General features: G+C 43.0%; 1 protein-coding gene and 1 pseudogene across 1 annotated transcript; both read right to left on the minus strand.

Annotated features, from left to right (window-relative positions):
• Positions 1–712: 712 nt before the first annotated feature.
• Positions 713–2,313, minus strand: LOC108519488 (protein FAM214B pseudogene; annotated as a pseudogene).
• A 2,613-nt stretch (positions 2,314–4,926) lies between these two features.
• ZNF80 (zinc finger protein 80) lies at positions 4,927–6,422 on the minus strand. The gene is given in 2 exon segments (XM_017858536.1): positions 4,927–5,791; positions 5,793–6,422. Coding segments are annotated over 2 exon segments (891 nt in total). The 3' UTR covers positions 4,927–5,530.
• Positions 6,423–24,190: the final 17,768 nt, after the last annotated feature.

Here is a 24,190-nt window from a genome sequence, read left to right on the forward strand (position 1 = left end):
CCATAGGTGAGGGGTGGTTAACCTCCGTGTGTGTGCATACATGCACTCTCTCTCTCTCTCACACATACCACACAAAGACAAGCTTGTGCACATATGCATATGTATAATTTGACTTTCAGAGCTAGGTCAGAGTGTAGGGGAAGTGAAGGGACTAGGGGAAGGACAGGGCAAGCTGAGGCTCTGGCTACTGACTCAGTCCCTCTGAAATAAGCCCTCTTCCCTCAGCTGAGGGAGAGCAGTTCTCCTACTCCCCCTACATAAGACTCTTCCACTCCTGAGGTTGGAGCAATACCTGAGAGTGGGAAAGGAGGGGGGTGATGCCAATGATCAGGTGTGGGAGGTACTAAGTCAATCCAATTTGAATAAATTATGAATTAAAAATAAATAAAATAATAAGTGGTCCTTTTTCAGGACAGGGAGACAACGCTGGCATGACTTGCCTGGGACCTTGGGATAACCTCAGGGTGGCTCCGGTTCCTCCCTACTACCTAACCTGGCCTGGGAGACCCAAGGGAGGGGACAGGCACATGGAGGACCCGAGGTAGGGCAGGGTGTAGTAAGGATCAGAAGCTTCAAACACCCAAATAATCAATCTGCGCATGAGCATGGTGAGGGCTTTAACTCGAGCCTGAAGGGTCTCTTGCCATCTCTCCATCTATGGGATGGGCAAGATGGGCAGAGTTGAACCCACATTGGTTCAGAGTGCTGGCAATCAGGGCAAAGGTGAATAACGTGAGTTAAGAGGGGCCTCAGTCACAGCCTGAAGTTCGTAGGGGAGCCCTGCGTCCAGCTCCAGGCGCCCGCAGGAAAAAAGCAGGCAGAGATCTCCATTCCGGCTTAAGAGGCCTGAGTGGGAGCTACAGAACCCAAGGTGCAGCAAGTAGCAGAGGAGGCAGTAGGTGGGGTTAGCATTTTTCTCCTCACTCACAGGCACCAAAAAAGGCAATGGCACAGGAAGGGCATGTGGCAGCAGCCATGTCCAAGAAGTCAAAGGTCACCAGGAACATCTTCACCATAGTCTGGTTGCGGTTAAATGTTACTTGCATGGTGTCCACTTTGGGCACGCTGTAACTCTTCCTCTCCAGGGGGTTCAGATCCATGAAGCCCAGGAAGGTGGTGGGGACATTTTGCTCAGAAACCTCAAAGAAGGTGATAGTGACAGACAGTGTGACATGGTGGGGGCAGTAGGACCCACTAGCTCCAGTCTCTGCTTTGAAGCCCTCAATGTGGCCAGATGGTGCAAAGCATCCTTGCAGCAATGATTCCTCAAAGTTGACCAGGAGGGTACAGCTGACAGCAGGGGTGGGAACAGGGGAGGCACTAGGGGGGCTCAGTAGGCCTGGCCCCTTCCAGAGGCTTCAAAGTGGGCTCAGTTTCGGGTGATGGGCACCTCTCAGCCTCCGCCCCATGGGACTGCAGTCTGTTGGGTCCAAAACAGGCTCCTTGGGCCCAGGCAGCAGGTGGCTCCAGAAGGGTGTGGTTTGGGCATCAGAACTGTTGGCAGCAGTGGGGTGGCCCAGGGTTCCCTGGCACCTCCAAAGGGCTGGCCCCTCTTCCTTGGAACTGACATGTGGGGCTTCACCAGCAGGAAGCAGCCTCTGCTTGGTGGGGCAGGGGCCTGGAGGTCCAGGACTGGGGGTGTGTGTTTGGGACTGTGCCCACTGTCAATGCCAGGGGACTCCCTAGGCCAGAGGCTCCCCCCATTGCCCACCTACTGGGCAATTACCCCTTATTTGTGCAAGACTGCAAAACAGTGTCGAGTGTGTGCAGCTGGCCCAGAGGGCTGGCCCTGGGGACTCCCCCAGGGACCCCTGTCCTCCTGGATCTGGGGAAGGCGTCTCTGGTGTGCAAAGCATTTCAGGAAGCATGTGATTGGGGCCAGGGGGTACTCCAGGCCCCTGAAGTTCACTAAGAGGTAGCTACTTCCCTGTTCCACAAGACAGAGGTCACAGTGGGAGAAATGGTGGCTGGCCACACCTGCTCCCAGCCCCAGTCCCCCTGGGCCCAAGAGCCCCACAGGAGATGGTTCTTCAAGGGGTAGTCCCTCTCTGGCCCCCAGCCCAGGGCCTCTCTCCAGTACCTGGGGACCCTCAGTGGGAGAGGTTGGTCGCTTCTGGGCCCTGTGAGGCTCAGAGGCACCAGCTGGAGGGATACCTGGTAGACCGTGGGGGATGTTGTTGCTCCCCGCCCTCCACTTGCTGGGCTGTAGCCCATGAACAGGCCACCCCGGAGGGCTCCCTGCCTGACTGGAGTCTGTGAAGGGCCAGCCTCTGGCTCTGAGGATGGAGACAGCTCTGCCTGCATGTAGCACATGAAGCCCCCCTGGGGTCAGGGGGGTCACCCCCACATGGCCTTTATGCTTGGCCCGTGCTGGGGAGTCTGGGGACATCCGGATGAAGAGGGCTCAAGTCTAGCCATGCATCCCCCTTCCCAACTGATGCCTTGTTCCTTCCCCTAGCTTGCAGTCTGATACATGCCCACTGCACTGGCAAGGGTGACTGCCACCATTCCATGCAGCTCCTGGGCTCAGCAGGACCCTGTAGTTCTATGGGTCCCATTGCACTTGAGGAGGTGGTAGTAGAGGCAGAGTTTTAAAACCACAGCAAACAACAAAGGTCTTGCATTCACCTCTCCCAGGGCAGTGAAGCCTGCTCAGCCTAGACTTACACTAGAGACTACTCAATGACTCTCACAGAAAAGAGATCTTCCCAAGGAGATATTTTCTCCTCCAAAGCCAATAAGGTCATCTCACTCACAGTCCACTTCCAGGAACTGACCCCAGATGGACAAAATCTACTTATATCATGACACTTCTCTTGCTAAAGAAGAGAATAACGCTCACAAAATTGCCCCAGATGGTGGTGCAACTGTTTTTGGCCAAGTGCTACAACTGAAAAGCATGAACAGGGTTTTACCAGCGGGTTACAGTTTAGTTCATATGAAAATTGCCCTCCCTGTTTATTCCTAATAGAGAAAATATTTCTGATAGTATATGATTCCTAAATGAAATTATGCTAACAAATGTTCACAAATTTTGTGAGGGAGAACACAACAAATTGTAAGATATGATCTGCAGATATCAAACTCATTTTCTTTACTGGAAAACAGGTCTGACTGCCTGGTACGATTATGTTGGGAAAAAATGCAGCTATAGTTCTCTTCATTTGGAATATAAATGTATATCACAAAGCTAACCAGATCACATTCATTCAGTAGCAAACACAAATCAGCTGTGGCTAGCAAATGTGTGTGCAAAATACACTGACATCAACATCAGTCTGGTGCTTTCTTGTGATCAAATCCAGGGAAATAGAAACTAGCCATCTAAAACCTAACCACTTGCAAAAGAGCATTTATGTTACCAGCAATTTAAAGGAAATGAATGTTCACTGAGGAGTAGCCTATGCTGAACTCTCATTTTTACATGTATTCAACTACATATATGCTGGCTCATCATTTTAAAACTATTAATGACTGGGTGCAGTGACTCACGCCTGTAATCCCAGCACTTTGGGAGGCCGAGGCGGGCGGATCATGCGGTCAGGAGATTGAGACCATCTTGGCTAACATGGTGAAACCCTGTCTCTACTAAAAATACAAAAATTTTAGCTGGGCATGGTGGCACCTGCCTGTAGTCCCAGCTACTTGGGAAGCAGAGGTAAGAGAATCACTTGAACCCAGAGGCAGAGGTTGCAGTGAGCCAAGATGCGCCACTGCACTCCAGCCTGGGTGACAGAGTAAGACTCCATCTCAAAACAAAACAAAACAAAAACTATATTATCATTTATTAAATGTGATTAGGTATCTCTGGATCCTTGGTCTGTTATTTTTTAAAGGCATAATAAGACCAGGACTTTAAAAAAAACACCCTGTAAAATGTACGATTTTTAAGAAATAATAGAAGTTACTTTTATTCCAACACGCTATCTTTATAGAAATACTGTAAGCATTTATTGCAAAACAATAAATGCTTTTATTTTCAAATGTAAACAATACTTAAGTATAAAAGTAAAAACTGAACATTGCATAAAACCCCGGTCCATCCCATTTCCTGCAGAAAACCACTATCAACAGTTTTAGGCTTATACTTCTAGATGTAGTTTTATTTCCTGAAAGTTTCTCTTTTACTAAATACTGTATCTTAGAGATGTTTTGATATCAGTACATACAGAGGTACCTTATTGCCTCATAGTATTTCATAGAACAGATGTACCATAACTTACTTCCTACTGATAAACATTTAGATTGTTCTCAATGTTTCACACATAAAAACAAAACTGCAGCGATTAGTCTTCGCACGCACATTTCTGCATAATATAAGAATATTTCCGAAGATTTCTAGAATTGAATTAACATGTCGAAGGAGCTACATATTTTATATTTTAACACATTGTATTCATCAAAACATTTTTTTCTGGGTTTCTCATTAGATTAGATAAGCTGTGTTTTGTTTTGCTTGTCTTAGCTCTTGTTGAACCTCTAGAAAACTAGTGACATGCTCTTGGAGAAGCCCCTCTTACAGAAGGCCAAAGAAGCTGAGAAAGCACGGAGGAAATAATCAAGGCTCACCTGGGAAAGCAACACAGCTTCACCATCACTCTCTCGTCCCTGAGAAAATTAAATCAAAACAAACAAGTATATCGAGTGCTGGGTGTTCAAAACCACATGAAGAATTATTTTTAACTTAAAACCTTAAATAGTCTTAAATGATGCAGCAAAATATGCCAAATCAATGTGGATACTTATCTCCTTAGATATGAAATGATTTTATATGGCAGTATTTTTATATTCTACATTCTTACAAGTTTTACATATTCCATTACTTAAGCATTCATATTTCTCACAAAGACTTATGTTCCTCAGGAGTACAATGTTTTAGAACAAAGAATGCACTCAATAAATCTTTACAGAGTCAATCTTTACAGAGGACAATTCTCCTGTAGACAGGAGTGAATACATATAAAGGACAAATAATGAGGCAAGGCCCTTGTACCTTTCAGGCATCTGCAAAATGAAGAACTGAATTCAAATTTTGATAGGCATGGCTTTCAGAGAAGTCCGACAGAAGCTGTGCATGAATTTCTTTTTTTCTCTTTTACAGTTCCCTTCTTACTTAAAAAAAAAAAAATCCTGAGGTGGCTTAGTGATATAAACTATGGAGAGAGATGTGGGTGGTTCTTTTAAGTGCACAAAACCAATAGTCTCCCTCCTGGAAAATTCTCAGATGCTGAGGAAGATATTTCCTGTGGCCAAAAGATTTTCTTCACTAGTTTTTGTCACAATGTCTTTTCCCAGTTTAAGTTCTCTGACGTTGACTGATGTGGGCCCACTTGCAAAAGTCCTTCCCACATATCTTATAGAGTTTATCTCTGGAATGAATTCTTCAATGCCAAGTGAGGATGAGCTGCAGGTCACAGCTTTCCTACTGTCGCTGAATTCAGAGTGCTTCTCTTCAGTGTGGCTCCTTATGTATCAAAGAAAAAAAAAAAAAGAAAGAAAGAAAACCCACAAATGCCCACATCATTTGCACTCAAAGGCTTTTTCCTCCAGAGTGGATCTTACTAAGTTGGGCAAAAGCAGAGTGGTAGCCAAAGGCCTTTGTACGTTCAAGGCACTGGTAAGGTTTCTCTCCAGCGTGGCTCCTTGTGTGTCGAGTGAGGGAATAGCCATAGTAAAAACCTTTCCCACATTCTTTACACTCATAGGGCTTTCCTGCAGGGTGGGCCATACTATGTCAGAAGAAAATAGAGTGGTAGGTGAAGGTCTTCCCGCACTCACTGCACTTTGCAGGACTCCTCTCCGGTGTGAATCTTCATGTGCCGGGTTAAGGAAGAGTTGCAGTAAAAGGTTTTCCCACATTCTTTGCACCCGAAGAGTTTTTCTCCAGTGTGGGTCATACGATGCTGGATGAAGACAGAGTGATAGCTGAAGGTCTTTCCACACTCGCTGCACTCATAGGGCTTCTCTCCACTGTGAATCCAGTGGTGGCACAGGAGGTGCGACCTGCGGTTGAAGACCTTCCCGCACTCCACGCACTCCACGCACTTACAGGGCTTCTCCCCTGTGTGAATCCTCATGTGTCGAACGAAGTCGACCTTTTCACGAAAGGCTTTTCCACACTCCTGGTATTCATAAGGCTTCACCCCAGCATGAATCTGATGATTTCGAACAAGGAGGCTGTTCTTGTTAAACACTTTCCCACATTCCTTGCATTTGTAGGTCTTCCCCTCACGAACCAAAGTGTCTTTACTTGTTCTCTGGGAGTCACATTCACGGGGATTGTCTCCTGTGGAGACCGGCTCCTGTAAAACCCATGAGTGCAGACCATCACCTGTCCCCAGACCATCGCGTTTAGGACTAATCTTCCTCCGGAAAGTCTCCGTGTGGGAGACGGTAGCCAGACTCAAGCGCCCCTTCCGCATTTCCAACCAGTCTTTCCCACACTCACCTCAACCTGGAGGAACTGCTGGCTCCCTGAGTTAGTCTTTCCAGGAGCAAGGCTCCCTAGGACAAGGCTGGCTGGCCTTGGTTTTTACTTTGTCACCTGGACAGCAGCTTTGGCAAAGGTGTCTTCTGCTCTTTTATCGCTGCTTCAGCTGGTAGGTCAACTCCGGTTGGCATGCCCCAGTGACGAGGGGTCTGCAGGTCTCTGGTGTCACCTCCTAGTACAGGGTCCTCTGGGGCGAGTCCAGCTGCTCCCACTTCTTACAGGTTAAGATCATGGACATGTCCTTCACCACTGCCTCAGATGTTGCTGCAATGGGGCAAGACAAAAGGTCCACATGACACCCGCATCCGCATGCGCAGAGAGTACTTCCGACTACAGATACCAGAGAGCCGTGTGCGGCCTCCGCCAGCGGAGCTACAAGTCTCAGAGGCTTTAGTTTCATTTTTTAATTCCTGGGAATTTAACCCTCAATTATTCTAAATTGAAGCTGATGCCAGTTGTGTCAGGGAGGACCTGTGAGCTTGCGCACAAACATGCACATGAGAACATGCATGTAAGAAGCTTGTTCATGCAGGGTGTGGAGGGAGTGTGTCCTACTTATCACTTAGTTTTACCCGCTGACCCCATGATAAACTGTACCGAGGGGCTGGACATTAAAGTCAATTCAGTCGAAATAGTGTGGAGAAGACATGGAAATTCAGGGTCTCTTTTATGTTGTGGAGGGTTCTGTAATTAGTAAAATCACTTTGGAAAAGTTTGGGCCTATCTCCCAAAGGTCTTTCCAAAACAAAGCTTTCCAAGATGTACCAGGAAATGTGTTCCAGAATGCTCACATTAGCAAACACCTGGAGAGAGTTCAGGAAAGAGGATGGCCACTACACGGAATACAACACTGTTCAGCCGCCTGGGACTGCTGCCGTCCAGTACTGCTCCCCGGGGAGCCAGGGAAGCATCACAGTTTATGTTGCAGAATCCTCAGAAATGAAGGGTGCAACAGTACTAAATCGCTCTGGAGCTGGTGAGGAGTGGAAGCCATCATATGGAGATTGGTGGCAGTGACTTGAGCTTTGAGTAAAACCCTGATCCACGCCCTCCCCTTCCCAAAATGCAGCTGGTTTTTAAAGTGAAGAGAGGATCGTGGAACCAGGGAATGAGAGACAAATTGGAAGGTTCTGGCGAGTACTGAAGAAGAGAACTGATGGTCACTGACATCTGGACCCCTCACTCCACCCCTTTGCTCTTCCTAGCAGCTGTTTGGAATGTTCCTCTCTCAGAATCTAATTAGCTCAAGAGGAGAGACCCAAAGACACTGATATTGCAGTTCTCCCAGGGAGGTGGCCTGGCAGGTTGACTTTTAGCGAATACTTATACTTTGTTTTATTTTTCTTTCTTCTGTGCTGGCCAGAAACTCTATGTACTATATTGAAAAGAAGAGGTGCTATCAAATGCCATTTTCATTTTGCTGATTAAAAAAATTCTTCTCATGTTTCATAACTAAGAATGTGTGTAGTGTGAAATTTTGCTGGTATCACCAACTTGATTACTTTTATAAGATGTAAATATTGGGGCCAGAGAAATAAAAGAGCAGGCAGACATGCTAACTGGAAAATCCAACAGAGTTTTCTCACCCAAAGTATTTGGAACAAGTCAGTACAGTCACAATACAAGGCAGAAGGCTCAGCTGTGTTGTCCAGACAGCAAGACTCTCCCCAAGATGGGAGGCAATAGTGGATGGCAATGACTTAGGCAGCTATGCATGAGCTCTTCTGAATAGGTTCTGAACTATCTTACCAGGGACAGTGTCCCCATCAATTTCAGGATGCTGCACATTTGATGGTGAAGTTCTCTCCAGCAATGATTCTCACAGTGTCATTCCTGGTCTCTGTTTTGTTCATTTTTAAGAGTTAAAGAGCTGGGCACGGTGGCTCACACCTGTAATTCCAGCACTTTGGGAGGCCAAGGAGGGCGGATCACGAGATCAGGAGTTTGAGACCAGCCTGGCCAACATGGTGAAACCCAGTCTCTACTAAAAATACAAAAATTGGCTGGACGTGGTGGTGTGTGCCTGTAATCCCAGCTATTCAGGAGGCTGAGGCAGGAGAATTGCTTGAATTGGGGAGGCAGAGGTTGCAGTGAGCCAAGATGGTGCCACTGCACTCCAGCCTGGGCAACAGAGCAAGACTCTGTCTTGAGAAAAAAAAAAAAGAGTTAAAGAAAGGCTGATCACTAAATACATGTGATCTAACCATGATCATGTGGGAGGTTACAAAATGAGTTAGTTTTGTTTCTTGGAAATGTCTATTTTTTTTTCTTTAATGAATTTGTCTTTCAGCATTCGGTTTTAATGATATAAAACGGCTCCTAAAAATGATAAAAAATTTCTCTCATTTGAGCTGTCAGTAGCAAAGCTTGTAAGTAATGTGAATATCTCAGCAAAAAGTTGGTACAAATTAGGTCATATCAATAACAATGCCCAGATTCTGCTCTCTGGAAATTCTCAAGGGGTTTCTCACACGGGCTTCTGTGAATGACTTAACCAATGTGACTATAGACTATCACCTGCAATTTTTGGTCCTTGGACACATCTATGGACCTCCCCCTTATCACTGTAATCCAGGTGTGAACATAATCTCTCTAGCGTTAGACCAGACTGTGGCTTTAACAAGACTTCTCCTAGAACTGGGGATCTCAGAGGGACTTTCACATAAAGAATAACAACTGGCTACTAGATAGGGCTGTTCTTGGAGTCCTCAGTTCCCAGTCCATTCACCTGGCCTCCATACAGCTGCCTTCTGCTCAGAGCCCATTCTCTTCACCAATATTTTAGGAAGAGGCCAGGTTTTCTTGAACACCCAGAAACACCTCACACATGCCTCAATTCCACAGTGTCTAGGCCCAAGTCAAAGTCCAGACAGAGGAACTAACCCCAATCCAGGCCTATATTCCCCATTTTCTGTTTCCATCTTTTACAAAAATGCCTAATCAGTGTATTATCTTCTTCCTTCAGTGGAGAATCCACCTTCATTCACACAATTGTGGCCTTACCCTATGACTCCAATAGTATATCCCTTTAGAACATAGTGTCACATTTCTACAAGATATACATACTTACCATTTTGGTTTGAATAGATCCCCCCAAAAAGATGAAGTCCTAACCTCCAGTACATGAGCATGTGACCTTATTTGGAAACAGAATCTTTTCAGACAATCAAGTTAAAATGAGGTCATTAGGATAGGCCCAACTAAAATGTCCTTGCCTCTAAAAATATGGATTCTCCTTGATTCTTTTTTTTTTTATTTTTTGAGATGAAGTCTCTCTCTGTCACCCAGGCTATAGTGCAGTGGTGTGATCTCGGTTCACTGCAACCTCTGCCTCTTGGGTTCAAGTGATTCTCCTCTCTCAGCCTCCTGAGTAGCTGAGACTACAGGTACATGCCACCACACTCAGTTAGTTTTTGTATTTTTAGTAGAGATGGGGTTTCACCATGTTGGTCAGGCTGGTCTTAAACTCCTGACCTCAGGTGATCTACCCGCCTCAGCCTCCCAAAGTGCTGGGATGACAGGCATGAGCCACCGTGCCTGTCCGTGATTCTTTATGTTAGAAATATATTCTCCCTTGTATCTCCCTAGTCCTTTATCCTTTACTTCATGCCATCACTTTCTTCCTGGTGATACAGCTATTTGTGCAGCCTGACTCTCTCATCAAACTGTAAGTTCTCAAGAGCAGAATTCCCATTGAACTCATCTTTATATCTCTCAGAGCAAGAAATACTGTGCCTTGCATGTGGCCAATGAGCAAATCCATGTTTTGCCTAATTTGATTCCTTTTATAACCCTCAGAAAAATGTGTTTTATACCCTTCAACCAATGAAGAGGAGTGTGGCCAAAGATGAGAATGACCTGTCCACATAGAATTCTTTCACCATTGCTTATTGCTTCAAACAGTATTAAGTCCAAGAAACGACAATCAAAACACAAAACCCAGCACAGCTCATTTATTAATTATCTATTTTGTGAACCAACTCTTTCTTTGTGTGAGACAGCTCTGTTTCTGCCTGGTAAGGGAGCAGTCCACTTCAAATGCAAAAGCAAACTGTTACTGCAGCCACAGTTTTAGGACCTGTTTCTCCTCCTTTCTGCTTGTGTGAGATGCCCTAGGGTCCTAGAGCCACTGTAGATAAGCTCAACAGCTGCCTCTTGGATGCCCAGGTGGATTCTGAAGTTCTCTCCCCATGGTGGTTGCTGTGGGGAAGAATGAGTTTCTGTTTTGCTCAGAAAATACTCTTTATGACTGGAGGTTTCCCATGTGCGTCTTGTCTGTTCTACTTGTTTACCATTTGCTGAGAAGTTGCTGAGTTCTCAATTATATATGTGTGTGTGTATATATATATATTCATTAGCATGTTTTCCATTACCAGACTAATAGCAAATCCTTCAAACGTTGTTATGAAATGTCACCATCTCATGCTGTAACATCCCACTAAAAAGCTTCAGAAATAGGAAACAGAAATATTTATTGTTTCTTAATCTAGAAGGGTTGGTAAATTCAAGGTGGAGAAGCTTAGGCTTAAGATGGGACTTACTTGTTGAATAACCTTGGGAAAATTACTTCACCTTTGAAGGGATAAGTAATGGAAAATGAAGGATAAGACCAGATTCTCCACATCTAGGAATTTTCTCCTTGCCACATTTAGGTCTCAATTAGTCTGCAGTAAGACTATAGGAGAGAGGCCCAGGTATGATAAATTAATAAATCTCAGGGTAGACGAGGAGTAGTAAAGAGAACATGTTGTCAGAAGCAGAATTTGTGAATTCACAGAGCCGTTATATTTATAACTTCAGTTTGAGATTTAATGGGCAAATTTCAGATTAACCAACATATTCTGTTTTAATTCAATATATCTTAGGATTCTCCACCTCAAAACTCTTAGGTCCTTTGCTAAAATGTCAGGTCCAGTCTTATCAGTCTTTGATTATCTAGAAATGGATGATCATGCTGCCTCTAAGAGCTCATTAACTAACTCCTCTCATTGCCATCCTTCCTAATAAGCCACTCCAGCCATAGAGCATGGATTAAGATGTGGAATAAGGAACAATAAATACAGTCCACATGAAAGTCTAAGTAGGGGATTTCCCAAGTCATGCCTTCCCATTCTGGGTGTCCTAGCCCTTTCCATAGCTTCTTCTTGTTTTCTTATCTAATTAACGTGCCCTCCGTGTTGCTGTTCAGAGTGGTCAATTTGAAGATTCTTCTATTAATGTCTAGACAGGTGTGGCTGTTACTATTTGAGAACTTCAGCTGTCCCTCTGAAGACTTTTTGGCCTTTTTTCCACAAGGGGAATAAACGGAGCTCATCTGGGGGATATCCTAGTATCTTTTCATCTCGGGTAGAGTTAAGACTGATTACTGTGGTGCTGCTTTCTGGAATTTGCCTTATATAAGACAGCTTGATTTATCCCAGCTGATATGGTTTGGATTTGTATCCCCACTCAAATCTCATGTTCATTTGTAATATCCAGTGTTGGAGATGGGGCCCAGTAGGAGGTGATTTGATCATGGTGGTAGATCCTTTGTGAATGGCCTAGCACTATCCTTTTGGTGCTGTTCTCCTGATAGAGTTCTCATGAGATCTACTTGTTTAGAAGTTTGTGGCACCTCCCTTCTCACTCTTTCTTTTCCCCTGCTCTGGCCACGTGAAGATGTCTGCTCCAGCTTTGCCTTCCACCATGAGTAAAAGCTCCCTGATACCTCCCCCAGAAGCAGATGCTGCCGTGCTTCCTGTACAGCCTGTGGAACCATAAGCCAATTTAACCTCTTTTGTTTGTAAATTACCCAGTCTCAGGCATTTCTGTATAGCAAGATAAGAATGGACTGAGATAGAAAATTGGTATTGAGGTGTGGGGCATTGCTATAAAGATATCTGGAAATTTGGAAGCGACTTTGCATCTGGGTAATGGGCAAAGGTTGGAGGAGTGTGGAAGGCTCAGAAGAAGACAGGAAGATGAGAAAAAATTTGGAACTTTCTAGAGACTTGTTAAGTTGTTGTGACCAAAATGCTGATAGTGATATGGATAATGATATCCAGGCTGAGAAAGTCTCAGATGGAAATGAGGAACTTATTGGGAATTTGAACAAAAGTCACATTTGTTATGCATTAGCAAAGAACCTGGCAGCATTGTGCCCCTGTTCTAGGGGTCTGTGGAACTTTGAGCTTGAGAGTGATGATTTAGGGTATTTAACAGAAAAAATTTCTATGCAGCAAAGTGTTTAATAAATAACCTGGCTGCTTCTAACAGCTCAAACTCATATGCATAAGCAAATAAATGACTTATATTTAAAAGGAATGCAGAGCGTAAAAGTTTGGAAAATTTGCAGCCTGGCCATGTGGTACAAAAGAAAAAACCATTTTCTGGGGAGGAATTCAAGCTGGCTGCAGAAATTTGCATAAGTAAAGAAGAGCAAAATGTTAATAGCCAAGACAATGGGAAAAAGGCCTCCAAGGCATTACAGAGACCTTTGAGGCAGCCTCTCCCATCATAGGCCCAGAGACATAGGAGGGAAAAATGGTTTCATGAGCCAGGCCCAGGGCCCTGCTTCCCTGTGCAGCCTTGAGACACTGCTCCTTGCATCCCAGCTACTCTAGCTCTAGCTGTGACTCAAAGGAGCCCAGGTACAGCTTGGGCTGCTGCTTCAGAGGACACAAGCCACAGGCCTTGGTGGTTTCCACATAGTGTTAAGCTTGCAGGTGCACAGAGTGCAAGAGTTGAGGCTTGGGATCTTCTGTCTAGATTTCACAGGAAGTATGGAAAAGCTGTCCAGGCAGAAACCTGTTGCAGGGGTGGAGCCCTCATGGAGAACCTCTGCTAGGGTAATGTGAAGAGGAAATGTGGAATTGGAGCCTCCACACAGAATCCACACTGGGGACTGCCTAATGTATGTATGAGAAGAGCACCACTGTCTTCCGGACCCTGGAATGGTAGATACAATGACAGCTTGCACTGTGTGCCTAGAAAAGCTGCAGGGACTCAACACCAGCCCATGAAATCAGCCAGGGTGCTGTATCCTGCAAAGCCTAAGGGGCAGAGTTGTCCAAGTCCTTGGGAACCCACGTTTGCATCAGTGGGCCCTGGAAGTGAGACATGGAGTCAATGGAGATTATTTTGGAGCTTTAAGACTTAATGACTGTCCTGCTGGGTTTCAGACTTGCGTGGAAATTATATGCCCTTTCTTTTGACCAATTTCTCCCTTTTGTAATGAGAGTACTTACCCAATGCTTGTATCTTGGAAGTAACTAACTTGTTTTTAATTCTACAGGCTCATAGGCAGAAGGGACTAGCCTTGTCTCAGATAAGACTTTGGACTTTCGCGTTAATGCTGAAATGAGTTAAGACTTTGGAGACTGTTGAGAAAGGATGATTGTATTTTACAATGTGAGGACATAAGATTGGGAGGAACCAGGGGCAGAATGATATGGTTTGGATCTGTGCACCCATATCTCATGTTCAATTGTAATGCCCAGTGTTGGAGGAGGGGTCTGGGGGAGGTGATTGGATCATGGGAGTAGATCCTTCATGGATGGTTTAGCACCATCCATTTGGTGCTATTCTCATGATAGAGTTTTCACAAGATCTGGTTGTTTAAAAGTGTGTGGCACCTCCCTTCTCACTCTCTGTTTCTCCTGTTTTGCTCACGCGAAGATGGCTGCTACAGCTTTGCCTTCTGCCATGAGTAAATGCTCCCTGACACCTCCCCAGAGGCAGATGCTGCCATGCTTCCTGTACAACTTGTGGAAATGTGAGCCAATCAAACCTCTTTTAAAAATAAATTACCCATGGCCAGATTTAGTGACTCATGTCTGTAATTTCAGCACTTTGGGAGGCTAAGGCAGATCACTTGAGGTCAGGAGTTTGAGACCAGCCAGGCCACCATGGTGAAACCCTGTCTCTACTAAAAATACTAAAAAAATTAGCTGGGCATGGTGGTGCATGTTTGTAATTCTAGCTACTTGGGAGGCTGAGGTGGGAGGATTGCTTGAACCCAGGAGGTGGAGTTTTCAGTGAGCCAAGATCACACCACTACACTCCAACCTGGATGACAGAGTGTAACTCACCTCAAAATAAATAAATAAATAAAATAATAAATTACCCAGTCTCAGGAATTTCTTTACAGAAGTGCAAGAATGGACTAATATACCAACCCACTCTCTCTCCACAGACTCTTCATAAAACAGTGTCCAATTCTATAGGTTTTTATTGTGTTTCACAATTTGAAACTCCTTCTCCAGAGCTGATAGAGAATAACTCTTCATCACTCTGACATTCAGAGTCTATCCTGTAACTCCAGAGCAGAGCTTCACTAAGAAACTCCCTCTTTAACGTTCTCTGTAACAGGAGTATACATTCTTCAAAAATACTCAACTGATCTGGTCCTGTATTTCTCAAACAGCTCTTTCATTTATTAATTAAAGCTTAATTGATATATTCCAGTTCTGGTCAAGATCAAGTAGCCCCATTTCTTACTAGTTCTGCCTCTTACAAATAAAAAATTCCAGATATAACACAGTAAACACAGGAAGACTGTCAGAGGCAGATGGAAAAATGTGAACTGCCTTAGAACTTCAGGGCTTGAGGAACAACACAGTAGAGAGCTCCTTAGGTTTTCTTTTGGCCTCTAATCTTTCCTGAACTGCAGGGTGTTAGAGAAACCTGTAACCTGGAATCACCAATAGGCAGAGACAAAAGAAGCTCCAAGAAAATTATATATTTAGCCAAGGACTGGGAAAACAGCAACTTAATAGAACAGAAAATTTTTGGTAACACCTGGCTTGCTTCAACCAAATACCAAAAGAAAAATATGACCAATTTATGGTGACAAATGTATAAAGCACAAGAGTGAATGAAAAGAGATGAGACTAAAGATATGGGTAGAGCCTATGTGTATGCAGGTCCTTAAGTACTAGATAGAGCACCAAGACTATTTGGACTCTACATTGTGGATTTAGGGAAACTATAGACATGGCTTAAGTGACTAACAACAGGTTCAGATTTGATTTTTAGGTGAATCACCCCAAGTGTTACAGGGAGGCAATTGCAGTTCCGAGATATTGTGAAATCTTCCATTTGGCCTAGAACATTGGACTTGTGGGGGAAAGGAAAGATTCCAATTTAAGGCCTTGGTAATTGGATGTTGGAGATAGTGGTGGAGATAAAACAATGTGTTCAGAATGACTTATAGCAGCCAAATTAGTGGGGAAGAACCCACAATGACAAAGTAGGAGTGTTTGGACCACTAGGAAAGAATCTGAAGGATTTATGAGGTCAGACTGCAGTTGAAGCCTGAAAATGACCATTTGATTCTTATAAACGTGAGCCACTTCCACTAGCCCTCAAGAAGCAGAGAGGAACGCAGAGGTTTGAGAACAAGTGTAGTGTTCATTGAGGCCTTTTCATCTGGGTTGAGTTAACTGAGTGGCAGGAAAATCATAGATGATATGGTTAAACTGTAAACAGCTGTGTCAATCTAAAATATGACTGAAAAGTTTTTAAGACTCCTTCCGTTGAGAGGTGTGGTCCATGTTTCCTCACCTTGAATCTGAGAAGATCTGTGATTACCTGGAACAATCAAGCATGGTGCTATGTGAAGTGGTGCTATGTGACTTCTGAGGTTAGGTCATAAAAGATCATGCCCAGTTTTCTTGGGACATAAACTCCTGTGTAAACTATCTGACTACTTTAAGTTGCCCAGGATGGAGAGGCCATGCAAAGACTCTCTAGTCAACAGCTGCAGCTGAGTTCAGGCTTCCAGCCATCCCCACCAAGGTACAGATGTGACTGAAGCCATTTTGGACCCTCCAGACTAGTCCATCTGCCAACTGAGTCCCACTGAATGGCATCAGTGGATGCCACAAGGAGCAAAAATCTCACTATTATGAGTCAAATTGTATCCTCCCCAAAATTGATATGTTGAAATCCTAGCCCCTAACACCTCAGAATGTGACTATTTGAAGACAGAGCTTTAAAGATATCATTAAGGTAAAATTAGGTCATATGGGTGGGCCCAAATTCAATATGACTGGTGTACTTGTAAGAAGAGGAGGTTAGCACACAGGCACACACAGAGGGCATGTGGAGGCACATGGAAAAGTGGCCACCCGCAAGCCAAGGAGAGAGGCCTCAGAAGAAATCAACCCTGCTGCCAACTTGGTCTTGGACTTCTGGCCTCCAGAACTATAAGAAAAAAATATTTCTGTTTATGTTACTTTACTTTGTAACCTGTAATACTTTGTTACACAGCCCTAGCAAACTAATGCACTCACCCAGCTAAGAACTTGTCACTCACAGGAATCCTGAAAGATAATAAAGAGTAAAACGGTTACTGTTTTAAGTCACTACATTTTTGGGTAGTTTGTTCCACAGAGACAGGAGTGGGAACGAGTTTGGAACTCTGAAGTTTCTCTTGCTCTATGGATCTAGTTTTCCATCACCTTGTTGGTTTAGAATGGACTGCAGTGGGCAAACTCAAATAATTGATACCACTCAACAGAGAAGGTGGGGTGAAAGACCAGAGCCCACACTTAGGGTTTTTGTGGTACTTGAGAACCAGAATTTTAAAACAGGTTTAAAATATTTTCTCATCAGTTTGAAAAAGAATACTGGATAAAAACTGCATATGATGCATTTTATATAGCTATTTTGTGGATGTGCCATTTGGTCAGGGGGGATTCCTTGGGAGAGAGAATTGCAGTACCAGATTGCAAGCCGAGGGCCCTGTCTGACCTAGATTCTGATTTTCTAGAAGAGTGATTATAGCTCTGGAGGCAGGGATTAGGTCTCATGGCCTTCACTAGGAAGCACTTTTCTTAGCCATGGGGGATATTACATTACAGCTAATTACAGGCTCTCTGCTAAGATTTTCTAATTACTTCATTTGCATTAGTCTTGTTTTCCTAAGGAGCCTGTAAGCTTTCTGGAAGCATCTTGAGGACAGGGACATGCTTCTCTGGGGTTTTCCACTCCAGATGGAGCCCACCTTGGTACCAGACACCCTGAAGACATCAGATAGTAGAGACAGGCAGTGGAACATGAGACATGAGGAACATGGGTTCTAGAGTCAGCCTAGGTGGGTTCAAATCCAAATTTTGCCTCTCACTAGCTCTGTCACTTAGAGCAAATTGTCTAACCTTTCCAAACCAATTTCGTCATCTGCAAAATGGGAATGTTCATAGCATGCACTTTGCAAAGCGCTCGGAACTGTGCCTGTTACCTAGCAATTGCTCAATTCATATTAGTGGGTCATGTTAACTAATATTTTTTTAGATTGACTTAGCTCTAAAAGTTAAAGGGCTCCTACATACTCACTACTGTCAGGTTTGGGATTTGCATGTGGGGAGGGGGACAGGGAGGTGGGTAGGCAGATGCTGCTGGAGTTAAAGAACCTGGGCTTTGGAGGGACCTAAATCCCAGCTCCGCTTTGTATAGGTTGGGTGCGTTTGCATTATCCCCTGCCATTGACACAGGCCCAGATGATGAGGATTTTCAAGGTACTGCTGTCACTGCTTCTCTCTCCATCTCTCTCCTCTCCCCTGACCGGTGGACAAATCCCAGGTGAACGTCTGGCTCCCAAACCTGGCCAGCTGTCCTGTCAGACGTGGAGACCCCTGCTGAAGCCAGAGAGACTAAGGATCCACCCCACTATAGCAGGGACTTTGAGAAATTAAGAAAGAACAAGTTAATTAGAAAATGGTTAATTAGAAAACCAGTTCCCTAGAAAAAAGGAAATTAAATGAAAAATAGGCCTTAATCAAGAAAGTGTGGGCACAAGAATCCAGTGCTGGAACTGGCTTGCGCTGGCATGTGAGAGACGGTCATGCACATCTCTTCCTAAGTTCAGCAGCATCAGGTTGGCAGCTTGAAAGCAGCCACAGTGGGAGTGTTTACACCACCAACATTCACTAATGTTTCAAGCCAGGAATTTTTCTCAGTGATTTGGTCATTAAATATTTACTTGGACACCTAGTCAGAGGACCCCTGTATCTCTGGTGCTGCCCTTGTCGTAGGTCTAGAAACTTGTAGTGGAAACCTGACCCTACAATTTCTTTTCTTTTCTTCTTTTTTTTTTTTTTAAGACAGAATTTCACTCTTGTTGCCCAGGCTGGAGTGCAATGGCGTGGTCTCAGCTCACTGCAACCTCTGCTGCCCAGGTTCAAGTGATTCTGCTGCCTCAGCCTCCCAAGTAGCTGGGATTACAGGCACTCGCCACCATGCCCAGCTAATTTTTGTATTTTTAGTAGAGGGGTTTCACCATGTTGGCTAGACTGGTCTTGAACTTCTGACCTCAGGTGATCTACCCGCCTCGGCATCCTAAAGTGCTGGGATTATAGGCGTGAGCCACTGCACCTGGCCTGATCCTGCAATTTCTTGATTCCTTCAAAGCTAATGTCCCTGAAGTTATTTGCACGATATGAATCACTGGGATGCATAATGATTCCTCATTTTTTATTTAACAATTTTTTTACCAAATATTTTATTTTTTCTATTCTTAGTTTTTGTTTTAGAATATATAGAGTATATTATTACAGCCATATATGTGCATACTTCATATAAATATACATATTTGACAAGTCTCTGTTTAATTTTTTTTAACTTATGAAATGTGAACTAAAAAAAGATATGGAGATCATTGTTTTAGGGTAAAAGAAAGAGAATTAGTTCTAAGAAATTCAGACTGAATAATTCAGGGTGTGTGTGTGTGTGTGTGTGTGTGTGAGAGAGAGAGAGAGAGAGAGAGAAAGAGAGAGAGAGAAGGGGGTGGGTATTAGAAGTGAGAGGTGAAGATAAAAGTCAGAAAAGGTGGTTGTTTTGCTATTTTAGGATGGGTTATTTTATTTTATTATTTTTTATCGGGGGGTATTTTACTTGCTGTCCAAGAAGGGAGGTGGTCACTGTAGTGATCAAGGCAGGAGCATACGCTGCTCCTTGAAGGTCTTGGAAGGAGAATCCTTGCAGATGCCCTTCGTCAACTAATGAATCTCCTGGAGGGCTTGTTACAATGTTGATCACTGTGCCCCTCTTCACAGAGATTCATGTTCAGTAGGTTGGAGATGGGAACTGAGAATTTGCCCTCCATTTTTTTTTCAGGCTTCATTAAAAATTATTATTGTATTAATAAGACTTAAAATCACAGTCAATTTGCTATGTGTTGCTAAACCTTTATTTTCAATTTCCATACTTGTCTTCCTGTAGACTAGTAACAGATAGCTTGGGTACTGGCACTGGTTCATGACTCCATTTGGAGTAGAAATGGTGTAAAGTTCACAGATGACAATGACGTGGTGTTCCTTAGATAAGTAATCACTCACTTCTCTGGATGACTCTATGACTTTTTTTCTATATTGTTTTTTATTTCTAAACAAATTGACATAAAATAACTCCAGATGGTAGTGAAGGGAGAGGTAACAAATTCTCAAATGATGTGATGCTGTTGATCCCAGCCCACACTTTGAAAACCAGAGATTCAAAGAAAAGTTTAAAGATAAAAGAGACTTTGCTGATTGCAAGCCTTGAGACTCAAAGGGCGGAATAGAGAGAATTTGGAGTAGTAGAGAGCTGAGAGGGTGGGAAATTGGGTCAGATTAGAGCCATAAAGGAAGAGGGGTCGAGGTGTTGAACATTGACTTAGGGAGCTTGTACTTCTGGTGCTGGTTCATATAAACAAAGAAATAGAGGCTAAGCTGGGCTTATCCCTGCAGACTGTAGTGGTGAGGCAGGAGGTGGTTTGGGTTAGTAGAAGAGAGCGGGCAATGTCTTAATAAGAGTCAAACAGAGCCCTGGAGGTCACATCTGTATTTTGACTCCTTTCCGCCTTGTAGAATTCCACATGCTCTTAGTTATTCATACCTCACATCATGCCTCACTTTCCTTTCTGAAGACTTTTCTCAGATTCTCTGGAAGGGTAACTTCAATTCTGTAAGGCAAAGATTCTGTTTTCAGACAGGGTAATTGTGGGACAAGAGCCTGACACTTCCCTTTGCCCTCTAGCCAACCCATGAGAGGAGTCATGGTCTCCTTAATCACTTTGATAGGAGGATCAAATATTTGTGCTTACCACTTGTCTCTGCCTGACCAAGTTGGTAAGCTATGGACGTGATCTTCTTCTTGACTAGGGAGAAAGTTACAAGTCTTTTACTGAGATTTTATTGTGGCTTCCCTTGAGCCACAACACAATTTACATCCTTTTTTTTTGTAATGCGTTTTCAAACATTCAGTTTAGGCATGCCTGAATGTCCCATCATGCTTCTGAGGTGTCATCTAGGAGCACGCGAGTCTGAATATGTGGATTAACACTGCCATCATGACTCTGCACAGGGATTGGCTGCATGCCAATGGTTGTTACTACCTCGACATTTACTTTTATATTATTTAGACATATCTGCTTGCTCTGAGATTAGACATCCTTGCTTCATCCATAAAACTACCTGTTTCTCTGTTTACCTGGTACAAATGACAATCCTATAAATATGTCTTTGCTTGTCTGTACCTGTTATTCACTCTTACAGCTTTCTTTCTATTTTATATTATTTTTGTTTAAGTATATAACATCTAGCCAGATCGTAAACTCCATAAGTAAACTTTCTTCTTTATATCAACCATAATGCCTAGCATAGCCATTTTGCAAAGGAAGTTCTCAGTGTTTGTTGATTGATTGACATGAAGAAATGTGTTAGGGTTGTTAAATTTGTTATGACAGAGAATCAAGCAGACTTAGCTCAGACTAGTAACTGCCTATCCAGTATAAGGAATTTGGCTAAATACTGAAAAGCTCCTTTAGTTATTATGACATTTTAAATTAATTATATATTTCCAAGTGTATTTTCCAGTTGTGTGCATAATTATTGTTATGCTAAACAGTATTTATACTTAAATGTTTAGTAGTTTATGTAAGTGACTGAAATTAGTCACTAAAACATTAGTGTTTTACAGCCAAACCAAATTCATCGTTAATTTTGGTCTTCTCACAACCTTACCATTGGCAATTCCTTTGATGCAATGTGCAGTTTAATTATAATCACCCTATATCATGTGAGATGCATTAAATGGCAGAGGCCTTGAATTTAACCCTGAAACAGGCAGGAATTTCCTTTTCAGGAGCTCTTCCTCCTGAGCCCTGAGTCCTTGTGCTCTATCACCATGGCTGTGCATCCCACCTGGTGTTCTCTCCCCTTTTTTTTAATTTTTAATTTTTATGGGTACATAGTGGGTATATATATTTACAGGGTACATGAGATATTTTGATACAGGCATACAATGTATAATAATCACATCAGGGTAAATGAGGTGTCCATCACCTTGAGTATTTATCCTTTCTTTGTGTTACAAACAATTCAATTATACTCTTTGTTATTTTTAAATGTACAATAAATTGTTGACTGTAGTCACTCTGTTGTGCTATCAAATATTAGATCTTATTCATTCTATCTAATTATATTTTTGTACCCATTAACCATCCCCATTTCCTCCCCCGACCTGCAGCTACCCTTCCCAGCCTCTGGTAACCATTGTTCTACTCTCTGTCTTCATAAATTCAATTGGTTTAATTTTTAGCTCCCACAAATCAGTGAGAATATGCAAAATTTGTTTTTCTGTGCCTGGCTTGTTTCATTTAACATAATGACTTTCAGTTCCATCCATGTTGTTGCAAATGACAGAATCTCATTTATTTTTTAATGGCTGAATTGTACCCCATTTTTAAAATATGTATATATACACTACATTTTCTTTTCCTTTTTTTTTTTTTTGACAGGGTCTTTCTCTCTCCCCCAGGCTGGAGTGCAGTGGTGTGATAAAGGACTACTGCAGTCTTGACCTCCCGGGCTCAGGTGTTCCTCCCTCCTCAGCATCTTGAGTAGATGGGACTAGAGGTGCATACTACTATGACTGACTAATTTTTTCAATTTTTTTTGTAGTGACAAGGTTGTGCTATGTTGCCAGGGCTAGTCTTGAACTCCTGGGCTCAAGTGATCCCCTAGCCTTAGCCCCACATTTGCTTTATCCATCTGTCTGTTGATAGACACTAAGGTTGCTTCCAAATCTTGGCTATTGTGAATAGTGCTACAATAAACATAGGAGTGCAGATATCTCTTTGATATCCTGATTTCCTTTCTTTTGAGTATAACCTAGCAGTGGGATTGCTGGATCGTATGAAAGTTCTATTTTCAGTTTTTTAAAATCTCCAATCCATTCTCCATAGTGGTTATACTAATTTAAAAAGTTTTTAAAATATTGTGGGTACATAGTAGGTGTATATATTTGTGGGTTACATAAGATATTTGATACAGGCATGCAATGCCTGATAATCACATCAGGGTAAATGGGGTATCCATCACTTCAACAATCATTTTTTGTGTTACCAACAATCCAATTATATTATTTCGGCTATTTAAAAATGTACAATTAAATTATTTTTGACTATAGCTACGGTGTTGTGCTAGCAAATACTAGGTCTTACTCATTCTTTCTAACTATTTTTTTGGTACCCATTAACCATTCCCACTTCCCTCTCACCCCCTCACTACTCTTCCTAGCCTCTGGTAACCATCTTTGTACTGTTTCCATGAGTTCAATTGTTTTAATTTTTAGCTCTCACAAATAAGTCAGAACATGCGATATTTGTCTTTCTGTGCCTGGCTTATTTCACTTAGCATAATGATCCATACATGTTGTTCCATCCATGTTCTTGCAAATGACAAGATCTCATTCTTTTTTGTGGCTAAATATTATTCCATTGTGTATATGTACCATATTTTACTTATTCACTCATCTGTTGATGGACACTTAGGTTACTTCTAAATCTTGGCTATGGTGAATAGTGCTGCAAAAAACATGGAAGTACAGATATCTTTTTGATACACTAATTTCCTTTTTTGGGGGGTATGTAACTAACAGTGGGATTGCTGGATTTTATGGTAGCTCTGTTTTTAGTTTTTCGAGGAACCTCCAAACTGTTCTTCATAGTGGGTGTACTAATTTACATTCCTGCCGACAGTGTATGAGGGTTTCCTTTTCTCCACATCTTCCTCGGGAATTGTTGTTGTCTAACTTTTGGATAAAATCCATTTTAACTGGGGTGAGATGATATCTCATTGCAGTTTTGAATTGCATTTCTTTGATGCTCAGTGAAGTTGAGCACCTTTTCATATACCTGTTTGCCATTTGTACGTCTTATTTTGAGAAATGTCTACTCAGAACTCTTGCCCCGAGATTTTTAGATTTTTTATAAAATTGATTTTTTAAAATTAGATTATTAGATTTTTCCCCTATAGAGTTGTTTCAGCTCCTTATGAATTTTGGTTATTAATCCTTTGTCAGATGGATAGTTTGCAAATATTTTCGCTCATTCTGTGGATTGTCTCTTCACTTTGTTGCTTGTTTCTTTTTCTGTGCAGAAGCTTTTTAACTTGATGTGATCCCATTTGTCCATTTTTGCGTGGGTTGCCTGTGCTTGTGGGTTATTACTCAAGAAATCTTTGCCGGCCGGGCGCGGTGGCTCAAGCCTGTAATCTCAGCACTTTGGGAGGCCAAGGCGGGCGGATCACGAGGTCAGGAGATCAAGACCATCCTGGCTAACCAGGTGAAACTCCGTCTCTACTAAAAAAATACAAAAAACTAGCCGGGCAAGGTGGGGGGCGCCTGTAGTCCCAGCTACTTGGGAGGCTGAGGCAGGAGAATGGCGTGAACCCAGGAGGC

The sequence above is a fragment of the Rhinopithecus bieti genome, unplaced genomic scaffold, assembly GCF_001698545.2.
Source record: "Rhinopithecus bieti isolate Rb0 unplaced genomic scaffold, ASM169854v2 scaffold_45617, whole genome shotgun sequence".
Taxonomy (NCBI): domain Eukaryota; kingdom Metazoa; phylum Chordata; class Mammalia; order Primates; family Cercopithecidae; genus Rhinopithecus; species Rhinopithecus bieti.